Here is a 12,080-nt window from a genome sequence, read left to right as displayed (position 1 = left end):
CGGGAAATAAATAGCGCAGACAGTTTCTACATATAGAGACATGCTTATACTTAGAGTTTGACGGGAATCTAAAGTGATTTTTTTCTGCATCGCGAAATCTAATGCAATCTCAAAATCATGAAGAAACTGCGAATCGGAGCGCAATTTTTTAATATGTTAATATATAAAGGTACCCCTACTACTGCAAATGCTTCAAATGAAAATCTAAGAAATCAGATTAATTTGATCACATTAGTATAGTATTGGTCAAACCAAAAACTCATATGTTGATATATAGCCTATAGATATTCATATTATCTACTTTTCATTGAATTACATAAGATTTAATAATCTCATAAATATTCTTTTTAATTTTCCGAATTCCGTGTGCATTTAGATTGCCTATACCTGTATATAATAATTCTAGAATGGTTTGGTTAGATATTAAGTTTTTTAGATTAATATTTTAACATTTTGATCAAACAAGCATTTGTTCCATTTTAGAATCGCCATTGAACTCTAGTTTGACTAACATGATGTTGTATGATCAAATAAATTCTAACTTCATGAGATAAATTTTGAAATTAGAAAATGCGATATCTGACACAAATATTTATCTGAACACATTTAACATTCAATGATAAACTAAAGTACTATACAGCAGATTCGATTTGGCTTATATTTTATATAATCAACAAATAATCCTATAAAATTGTGCTATTCACGTTGCTCAAAGATGTATTGAACATTCCCTACTTGTGTATTGATAAAATTAGATATAGATTCTAATGTAAATCGATATTTTGAAAATTCATATATATTTTGTCTTGGTTTGGCATTTGATCGTGTTGAAACCGGAATTGCAATATATATCATCTAAATATATAACTATCAAAATATGAGCTATAGATTTTTAAATTATTCTCCTGAATATGAGTGACTAACATAATTATATTGAATTGAGTAGTAAGAATCATAAATATTAGAATCTGACGATAATTTATTATAACTTTATATAGGAACAAGATTATAAATGATGATGAAAATAAAGATTAAATTTAAATCTGAAAATTTGAAAACATTAAGTGTATATGATAGCATTACAAAATTCAATTTTATGTGGAAGAGGAAATAGAGGAATTAGAAGTATTATGAGAAAATAATAAGATATAAAAACAAGATTCTATTAAATGAGTTAATTTATAGAAAGGAATAACAGTGTGAATGTAGTAAATGAATGTTTTCATGATGTATTATTGAAATCTTAAGTTTTGTTAAGAAGATAATAAGGGAATCAAATTTTGTATTAGGAAGTTTGACCGACAAGAGTGTATTGTGCACTCTTGTCGGTCTGCATGTCTCATTCCGGGAGACATTGTCACTGCATGTCTCCCAGAATGAGACAATCTTCCGCATTCATAACTTGAATGCGGAAGTTTGACCGACAAGAGTGTATTGTGCACTCTTGTCGATCTAAATGTATCTTACAATCAAAGACACTTTCATACAATCTTTTCGAAGTTAAAAAAAATTTAATTATTTCTTTCTTATTTAGTTATGAACCTGAAGAGAAATTTTAAGGAAAATATTAAGTTGTGCAATTTGCATTTATCTCTTTAAAAAAAAAAAAAAAAAAAAAAAAAAAAAAAAAAAAAAAGGTAGTGGGGCTTCCAGGCACTTCGTGCCTTCTAGCCCTGAAGATGTTTAGTATAAATGAAGTTCTTATATTCGGAGGGCTTCCAGGAGCTTTTCACAAATTATATATGTTTTCATGTTTGTCACTTTTCTGTCACTTTTCAGGTAAAAACATTTTTATTATATATATAAAATGAATTTTACAAAACCACCGTTACCGTTCTTTGGAAATAAGAGTAGATGTAAAGATATTATATTGAGAGAACTTAAGAAACTACCGAATGGTCTAACATTTGTAGATTTGTTCGGTGGAAGTTTCTATATATCCCATTTATGTCATACCGTATTTCCTGACTCAAAGATTATATGCAATGACTTCGACAACTATATGAACCGTCTCAAACATATTCCAGACACAAACAATATATTGAAAGAGTTAAAAGAAAAGATACCTATAGGTAAGATGGAACGTATACCATTAGATAAGAAAAATATTGTGAGAGAGATTTTGAAAAAAGCAGAGTATATTGACTGGGATAGTATATCTGCTAGACTATTATATAGTGGTGCTATAAGAGTTCATGACATTGAAACACTTATGTCAAAAGTTTTATATCTTAACTATACAAATGTTTTCAAAGAGGACATAGAAAAATATATTGAGGGTATAGAGTTTGTGAGATGTCATTGGACAGATTTGTATGAAAAATATAAAGACAAGGAAAATGTTTTCTTTATAGTGGACCCGCCGTTCTATAACACATGGGATTTTCAATACCAAGTAGACTGGACTTTGAGAGACTCTTTAGAAACTTTAGACGTTTTACATAACCATCCATGCTTTTACTTTACATCCGATAAAAGTGGTTTGGAAAGTGTCATGAGATGGTTAGAGGACATACATGACTATGAGTTTAGATACGATAAGATAGAATATGAGAGAGGTCCTATAAACTGGAGAAAGTGTCATAACAAAGAAATTTTACTAGTAAGTAAATGTGGTTTGAAATAGGACTACTTGTTTTAGGTTTTTTCCATTGTGTCATTTATTTATTTGACGTGGCAGAAAAGTACAGAGAATATGAAGATGAACCAATGCCTGCAAATGTTCAGTATATGTACTCGTAAGAGATATTTTTATCTAATATTAAATGGACGCACAGAACTTAGCGAATGCACAGCAACCTGGACAACCAAACCCAGAGAATATTCCAAATGAAGTTAGAATACAAACTGCAATGGCAAACTATGGTCAAGTGCCAACAGATGTACAAATGCAAACTGCCATGTCAAATGACGCTGCGTTAGGTTTGCCACCATGGTATGCAAATATGAGATGGAAAGAGTTTTATACAAACCCTGAAGTGGGATATAAACAACTTATGCAGATGACGCGAACACAGGAGTTGACCCAGAATATGTTTTCTACCAGAGGAGAAACAGAATGTATGAGCTCCAGTTAAAGAATGCTATGGAACTCAACAGGAAACGTAAGAGACTAGGCGGACATTAGATTTTTACATATAGTAAAATGGGTTTCTTCAGTAAGATAGGAAACTTCTTTCGAAATGTTGGAAGAGGTATATGGAATGGAATAAAAACCGTAGGAAGAGGAATTTGGAACGGAGTCAAAAATATTGGTAAAAGAGTAGGTCAGTTCGTTGGTATTATACCTAAAGACCCTGAACCAGAAGAACAAGCTCCTGTTATACAACAGCCTGAACCTGCACCACAGTCTAGTTGGCAACCAAATCCAACACCTCAACCGTATTAAAAATTATATTTTTACCGTTCGATAGTAGTTGTATATGAAACTAAGTTCTAAGTAAAACGCATGGTATAATGGAATTATTCTCTTTCTTCCATCTGTAGTAAACCATACTTGAAAGTCTGAAATACTTCCACTTGGTGGTTCATATAACTTTGTAGGTTTTTCGTAAAAGTCATTTGCCAAGCATAAAAGAGTTTTGAGCGCCAGAAAATGAAGCATGAACAATAATAGCAGCTGGGTCGAAAACATCTTTAAATAAATATGGTTCATCTCTTGCATATCGACTGTAAATATTTGCTAAAGGAAGTTCGACTTTCTGATTTAACATTCTTTGCAAATAATACCATGACATTGCAGTGAATTCTGTATATATTTGTTCGTCTTTCTTTGGATTGTCTTCGTAGATTTGAAATGACACTTGTGAATTTTGTTTGTCATATACAATTCTCACATAAAGTGTGCTCTCGGTATTTGCATATTCATCAGCATATTTTGCATAACATGAATTTATTTTATCTTCTATATTTTTTAACGCAGTCTGTAGAGAAGATGAAAGGTCAACTTGTATTAGCTCAATTTCTTCCCACATTTTTCGTTTCCCTTCAGATATATAATCTATATGAAACCTTACAATAAATGGAAAACTTTTATCTTCTACAGACACAAACTTCATTCTACGAAAGCCAATAGCTTTTGTGACAGATGGGTCTCTTACCATCTTAATGGGTAGTCAAAACGATAGCCTTCATGCTTTACGGTCTCTGTCTCAAACTTTTGACCGACATTAGTAAAAAGTTCATCTAATGGTTTAGTTGTAGCAACTCTTGAATTTTCTTTTTCTATTGAAAGCATATTTTATCTAGAATAAAAATGTCGAAAGAAACAGCGTCTATGAGAGAAATACAACACAACCGACAACTCATTTGCAAGCTCTAAATAAGAACACAACAAACTTTTCAAACTATTCTAAGATATCTGAGTCATTGAAAGAAGGAAACTTAAAACTGACATTAAACCCAATGACAGATGAGTTTCTGTTTCAAGACAATAAGAACCATACTGTCTGTATAAATCCAACAAAAGGAACTTTAAACGAGAAACCTATAAAGAACTTCTTTTGAAAGCAGATGTTGACAACAAAGCTGACAAAGAGTATGTCATTGAAAAAGTTCAAGAAGAACATGACAGAGCAGATGCAACATATGCAACGAAAGAACATACTCATCCTGAACTAGCAGACAAAACATATGTTGACAATAAAATGTCAAGTGAAGTGACAAGAGCTGACAAAGAATATTCTAAAAAGACTCATACACATACCATTGCAAATATTACAAACTTACAAGAAACCTTAAACAGGAAAAGTGACGTTGGACATACACATTCTATATCTGAAATAACAGACTTAAACGTTAGCCTTGAAAAGAAAGCTGACAAAACATATGTCAACAGTGAGTTAGAGGAGAAAGTAGATAAGGGACTTATGGCTAGTGCGTTAGTGAAGAAGGCAGATAAGGAATATGTGGATGAAAAAGATGAAGAAATTAAAAAAAGGTTGAATGGTACCATGAACGGACATCGAAGATTTTAGAAGGTAAAGCCAATACAGGGTGGGTTTCAGGATGTTTAGACCTTAAAGCCGACAAAGAAACTGTAGATATGTTGGCACAAACGGTTTCAAGTCATACCAGAGGTTTAATGGAAGATGGACAACAGTTGAAAGAGCTTGAGAAAGGTGTTACAGAGTTAAGGAATACAAAAGCAGACTCGACATGGATAAAAGGATATGTAGATGCAACAAAAGAACGTATTTTCGCATGGACAGAAGGAACATACCCACAAAAATATCATAGACATAGCATCTCTGACGTAAATGAACTTGAAGAAAGTTATATAAAAAGCAGACAAAACAGAGCTTCAAACGTTAAAGACAGAAATACTTCAAACAGTATATCCTATAGGTTCTATTTATACGTCAATGAACTCTACCAGACCAGAAGTAGTACTTGGTTTTGGAACTTGGACTCAAATAGTCGACAGGTTTTTGTATTGTGCAAACTCTTCAAAGGAAACAGGTGGAAGTAAAACGATTTCAGGTGAAAACTTTACCTGCACACAGTCACTACATAAATTTAACTCAGCTGAAGCAGGTTGGCATAAGCATAGATATTGGGATTGGCAGGAATGACAAAAGGTAAAGGATATGATGTTAAAGACGACGTTAAGTTTGCTATAAATTGTTACTGGGTGACACTCAGGGAGGAGGAAGCCATACACATCGCGTTTCAGGATACGCAAACAACGGGACAGAGTAAAGACTACATGCCACCTTACATGACAGTTTACGCATGGTATAGAAATGCTTAGTCGTCATTTTCAACTTCTTTAGCATATTCGTCAGGAGTTGTCTTATATTTGTTAGGAACTGTCTTTGAAAGTATACCACCTTGAACTTTGACAAGTTTGAAACGAGGTCTGACAATAGTAGTTTTATCTTCTGCTTGCAGTGTACATTTTGCCATGTTTGCCTAAAACTTCATAATATTCTCTTGTATACTTTCTTCTATTTTTACGAACACGAATGCGAGTACCTGTCGAGTTCCCATTGTTGTCATAGTCAATAGTATTTTCATATGGGTCGCGTTTAGGTATTTCTATTTTTACTTTGTCACCTTTCTTAAGTTTGAAGCCTGGCATTCTTTCTTGTTTGTCTCTTTTGACTAAACTATTAAATATATAGTCTTTCTCTAAGTCAGGGTTGTTTTTCATTTCTTCGGGGGAGTGGTTTCCCAAACCTTTTTGTTTACGGCTATTGTAAATATTTAAAACTTGTCTCATCTTTGCCATGGAGAAGTGTCTATATTTGTCGTCATATGACATTTCATCTACCTCACCACCTTGTGGTTGGTTTAAGTCTCTTAAGATTTTTATACAACTGTCAATGACACCAAGAGCAGAATGGTTTTGGTCGACAATGAAATATTGGTTTACATTTTTTGAACGCAGATAGTTTTTAATATCGTGATTTGAAAGAACTTTCACAGTCAGATGTCAGTTTTGTTGGATGGTATTTGTCAACGAATATTGTCAAAGCAGTTTTCACATCTAAAATATTTTTGGACTGTAATGGTATGGCTTCACAGTATCTTGTGTTTTGACCGACAAATATTAGCCAGTATGGTGGTCCATCTTCTCTATACCTCGGAATGTTTTCCAAGATATCCATAAACCAAGCATTTGGTGTTGAACTAAAGATTTTTATCATGAGTGCTTTCTTTGTTGCTTAGAAACATAGGGGTCCTTGTTTGGATTCGTCATTTTTTACCTATAAGAAATGGGTTTATTTGGCGCATTAGCAGGAGTTGCATCCAGATTTTTGCCCGCAGTGGGAACAATAGCCAGAGGTGCATTTGGAATTGGAAGGAAGATTTTGAGTACATTAGGTATACTTAAAGAGAAAGCACAACCTATTATACAAACTGTACAGAAAGGTTGGGAGTAGCACGAGATGCAGCAAATCTTATTCCAAATCCTGAAACAAGAGGAAAAGTTCAAGGATGGATGGACAATGTAGGAAGACAAGCAGGAAACTACTATAACAAAGCAAATGACTACTATAACCAAGCAGGGCACTATATGGACCAAGGTGAAAGATTCTTTAACAGAGGATATAACCATGCACAACAGTGGGTAAACAATAACCAACCGCAACCGCCTCAAACGTGGGGAATGTAAATTTTTTTACTGAGATGAAATGAACAATACAGCATTGAGACAAATGGGTTCAAGATGGATTTGTCGACTTCCAGCAGTTACACAACCACGTGTTTGTCAAGTTCTTCCTATACCTCAGGAAGTTTTAGACCGACTTAAAAAACCTAAACAACCAGTTGAAAACAAACCAAACTAAAATTTTTTACTGAGATGAAATGACCGAAGAAGTTGAAACGGTAGATTTGACACCACAAACAAAAAGTTCAGAACCATTGTCAAAACCTGTCAAAGAACTTACAGATGAAGAGAAAAATTCAATAATAGAAAGTGCCAGGTCTGGAAATACAAACCCTAACTACAAAGTCACTTTTCATAGAAATGGAACGGCTAGTATCTCAAAAAAGAAACAGACTCTCACAAATAAAATATTGAAGTCTGAAGGAGCTTTCGAGACAACAGATGGAAAAGTTTACTTCACTGACCAACAGTTCATTATAGAACATCTCATTGACTTAGAGTCGAAATATTCTAAACTTTACAACAAACACAAAAAGTTGAAAGGAAAACAAAAACAAATGGCATATGATATTTATGAAGATGTTGACGACACAACCATACCTGCAAGTGAGGTAAAGTCAGAGGAACCGAAAAGTGACGAAAAACCGATAGAAGAAGGAAGCCAAAAACTGAAGATAAACCAAAACCAAAGTTTAGTCAACCTTCATTAGCTGGTATGGGTTGGCGTCAAAGACTTATGGCAGCAGGTGGTTATGTAAAGTAAAGAAAAAAATATTTTTTTATTTTTATAAAAATGCCCCCATATAGAATGGATAGAAAATCTGCTAGAATAAAAGCAGAGTTAGAAAGATATGGTTGGAAAGTTTCGAAGAATTTTAAATATAGGAAGGGAAGACCCATAAAAGTCTATGACAAATGTCTGGTCTTCGCTACGAAATGGACTTGGAAACAGCACGCGCAATTATCCAAACAGACTAGAGAGGTTAGAAGAAGAACGTCTTATGGACATGCCTTTCGATGTTTCTGAACAAGTTGAAGGACACGACGGCTTTGCCAGATTCTACTGGAAACATGACGAACAATTGCATCCTTTGAGAAGGAAAAAAGGAAAAGGTGAAGACAAACATGCTCCCATGGAAAGAACAAGATATGCATATGAAAAGTACGTGAAGTTAGAAGTCAAATTACATCTGGTCGAACCTTTACAGTAAACTTTGACGAAGGAAAGAACAAAGAAGGCTTCATGGGAGTACTTGCTGCCATACAAGACGGAAATAAGAAAGGATACAATCTCAGACTAACCGTAACAGATTTGGACGGTCACATTTACTATGCACATGGCAATGTCACAACAGCCAAACTTCTTGACGCTTTCAAGACTACAAAGAGAGAACAAATGGTTGACTCCGACTCAGACATTTTGAATGCAATTGAAGGAATTGCAAGTGTAAAATTTGAATGGTACCAACCTAACCCTCAAGCAGTCAGACAACATGCTGGATACTTCCCGTTCATAAATAAGTCTGACATTGACTTGACAAGGTATGGAATTTACAATTCAATTGAAACAATTGTCAATGAACCTTGTATTCTTACATGTCTCAGGAACTCTGGTCTTGTTACAGATGAGAAGATGAAGTATCTTGAGTCATGTGTGAAGACAAGGTACATTCTCAGAGGTCAATTGGCAAAAGTTGCACCGTTGGCAAATGTCAATATCCGAGTCAACATACCTACAGCTAAAGGTTCTTCACATGACGACTATGTTGTTGACAAAGACTTACCATGGTTGAAGATTGTAATTGTCCACAACCACTTCATGTTGAACGAAAGTCTTACAAACCCATTGTTCGGAAAAGGCAAGTGCAACATTGTCAGAGCTGTAAACATTCTTTTCGAGAAAGGTTTGTTGGAACCAATTCCAGATGACAAGCTGACAGAAACTTTTGTACCAAAAGACGAAACAAACTTTTCATTGTTAGCAAGACCAAAAGTTGTTCCAGACAAAGTTCTAGCACAAAAGAAGTACACAGTTCCAAAAGGAGTTGGATTGTTCGGATACCAACCTGAACCAGAAGAACTTCCAATGAGGTTGCAAGAACTTCAAGATGCTATAAACAAACTTCCATTGAGACATCCAATTGACGTCAAATTGTATTGGAGAGCATCTGAGTTAGGTCAGAAGGTTTTATATGAAACAGGTTGCTTCGACGATGTTTATGAGATAGCAGGCGAAGTTTCTCAGAAGATAAGAGACTCACTTGAATTTCCACGAACTGGACCCATTGGTTGCGACAAGTTCGACTCAGATGAAAAGATATACTATGTCGACCTTAACGCTGCGTACATGAGGTTCGTCCAATATATCCCGACTGGAATTCCAAACGAAGACGGTGAGTTCCCAGGAAGGAACTATACAGTTGGAAAAGTCATACAACAACTGTATGATATTAGGAAAGCTTCAAACCCCAAACTTGCAATGACACTCAAATTGCTTATGAATTCGACATGGGGATATTCCATTAAGAAACCTCAAAGATGAAGAGTAAACACTATGAGAAGGTCGACAACTTTGTTGAAAGGTTTCCTTTTGTTTTGAAGTACGAATTTACTCAAGGTCAAGTGGCTTAGTAACCACAGTAAAACCTATTGTCGAACATTGGTCTTACCCTCAGTTCGCAAAGGCAGTCCTTGACAACTACAACAAATTCTTCTCCGAAGTCAAATCCAAAGTGAAGGTTTACTATGAGAACATTGACGCACTCATGACGAACGAAGAAGGATAACAAACTCATTGAAATGGGAATGGTCGGTGAAAAGATGGGTCAATTCAAATTGGACAAAATTTTCACCGAAGTTCATGTCCTCTCCAAGCGTAAGTACTGGGGCATACTTGAAGACGGCACAGAAATAAAACATTGCATGAAATAAAAAATTTTTTATTCGAATTTGAATCGGACAGGTCGAGTTACACCATTCTTGTCTCAAACTCATATATAACCTGTTTGTCTGTATTTGTTCGACTATGGCACGAGACACAAATTGACCAAACGGACAAAAAGTGTCATTTCGGATGGTCCCGCAGCCAATCGCATTCGAGCACTTCGAAGAAGCCTTACGTTCCAAGGGAGAGGGTGTCTGGTGCAAGGCAGAGGTCATGAGACTCTACGAGCAGTACATCCTCAATGCCTGGGAGGACAAATCGTCCTTGGAATGGCAATTCTACCAACTCCTCTGGGACGACCTCCTACGCAACTGGGATGACGAAAGAGTCCAATTCAGAGGTCAGAGAACTATTGTCCAAATTATCCTTAATTTAAGCCGTTACGAACTAAAAACTTAAATTTACTCGGGGTTTCCCCTAAAATAAAATTTTTTTACTCTTAGAACCACTCGAGGTTCTCCTTACGGTTGTTGAGCTTGTCACCGTCAATGTGTCTGACCTTCGTCCTCTTGTTTGGATTTGGAACCCATTGAATTGCGACAAGCTTGCCCATGGAGATTGAACCGTAATTCCGAAGGGTAAGGTTCAAGTGTCCCAAGTTGTTGAGAACTGGGGTAAGAACCTTGCCTGTCTCCTTGTTGCGGATTTGGTATGGGTAGGGTTGGGAAATTTCGTAAGTGTCATCGGCAACAAGGGTTGCCCAAACTTCCTCTTCTTCGTGTTTCTCTTCTTCCTCTTCTTCCTCTTCCTCTTCTTCGTGTTTTCTTCTTCCTCGACAATTCCTTCGGCAATTCTGTGTTCACGAAGTACGGTGTTGGAGGTTCTGTCCTTTCCGAGTACCTTCCAGATGGCATCTATCTCTTCGAAGAAACGGTAGATGAGTCTGGCAAGGTCTCGGTTCTCTCTCGCGTAAATGCGCAAGGTTTCCGTCAAATCGTTCAGGACTTTCTCATTGGAAGCTTGGTTCATGAGGAACTCACCTTTAAGTCCCTTCATCTCTTCCATAAGACTACTTTGGAGAGTCTTAACGGTGTTTGTCAGATGAGCTTTCAAATTCAAAATTTGAATTTGAACTGGGCGCTTGTCTGGCAACATTGAAAGGACATCTGCCATTGTGTTCGGCTTCGGTGCTTGTTCGGACATCGAAAAAATGAAGTGGTTTGAGAATGACGGTTTTACTTCAAAAGCTTGTTATGACGGTTAAGTCATACAACAAGTTTAAAATAATATCTTGTTCTTCTTCTGAACGTTTGTTGTCTCTTCCGATAAAAGTTTCGAACATGAGAACCAAAAAACGTTTTTTGAGATTGCGGAAGAGTTCAGGCAAACGTTCATATTCTGGATATGTTGGGAGCAGTTCAAACATCTGAGCTGACTTTCGGACAAAATTGGGACAATGTCAGAAAATTCATCTTTGGTCGGACTGCATTGAAGGTAAGTCCCTTACATGTAAGTAGCTCTGGTAAAGTCTTCTCATTTCTGCTAACTTTTGGAGTATAGCTTCGTAGTTTAGAAGTTTTAATTTTAATTGTCTTATTCCACTCTTTACTCTAAACGGTAACTATCCATGAGGTCAAGAGTAGCTTTGGTAGCTTTAAGTGGAGCTATCTGTTCCTTGACTTGTGCAATTTTGGTTGCAATTGTGGTTTGAGCTCCTTCAAGTTCGCCGTCTATGTCGTTCTCACACCTTCAACCATAGCTTGAAACTCTTCATCGGTCCATTGAGATTGGTGTGGGACGAATTTAACTTGCTTCATTCAAAAAAGAAAAAAAAATGTTTTTACTCAAAGCGTGCCATATAGATGGCTATAAGAAACTTACCAGAAGGCTTCTTCTTCACATGAGTCTTCGGCAACTTGAGTGTTGGTGTTGGAGTTGGGTCTGGAATTTCAATTCTCTCTCGAGCGCAACAACAGATGTCAGAATAACATTCCCCACTGTCTTTCTTGCCACCATAAATTGTGTATTGACCGAACTTGCATTTGCAGGAAGACCGGTCAATACAAGGTTCACAGTTGA

At 36.0% G+C, this 12,080-nt stretch overlaps 2 protein-coding genes and 3 pseudogenes across 5 annotated transcripts, besides 2 other annotated features; 4 read left to right on the top strand and 1 right to left on the bottom strand.

Annotated features, from left to right (window-relative positions):
- Nucleotides 1-1,606: 1,606 nt before the first annotated feature.
- Nucleotides 1,607-1,705: a terminal%2Cinverted (terminal inverted repeat of Maverick-3 transposon ID:TVAGG3_0133690).
- Nucleotides 1,607-12,080: part of a mobile genetic element that runs on past the window's edge.
- On the top strand, nt 2,003-2,626 carry TVAGG3_0133850 (phage tail repeat-like family; the record flags this gene model as incomplete). Its single annotated transcript, XM_051224036.1, has 1 exon — nt 2,003-2,626. The coding sequence occupies one exon, from the start codon at nt 2,003-2,005 to the stop codon at nt 2,624-2,626; it is 624 nt and encodes a 207-aa protein (XP_051109022.1).
- Nucleotides 3,146-3,388, top strand: TVAGG3_0133840 (serine threonine-protein phosphatase family; the record flags this gene model as incomplete). The annotated part of the gene is made up of 1 exon (XM_051224035.1): nt 3,146-3,388. One exon carries the CDS (start codon nt 3,146-3,148, stop codon nt 3,386-3,388), a length of 243 nt encoding a protein of 80 aa, XP_051109021.1.
- On the top strand, nt 4,256-5,752 carry TVAGG3_0133830 (annotated as a pseudogene). The gene has a single exon. A coding segment is annotated over exon 1 (1,497 nt).
- Nucleotides 9,597-10,048, top strand: TVAGG3_0133820 (annotated as a pseudogene). Its single transcript has one exon. A coding segment is annotated over exon 1 (452 nt).
- On the bottom strand, nt 10,501-11,030 carry TVAGG3_0133810 (annotated as a pseudogene). Its single transcript has one exon. A coding segment is annotated over exon 1 (530 nt).

Source organism: Trichomonas vaginalis, chromosome IV, assembly GCF_026262505.1.
Source record: "Trichomonas vaginalis G3 chromosome IV, whole genome shotgun sequence".
Classification (NCBI taxonomy): domain Eukaryota; phylum Parabasalia; order Trichomonadida; family Trichomonadidae; genus Trichomonas; species Trichomonas vaginalis.
This window is presented reverse-complemented; position numbering and strand designations above follow the sequence as displayed.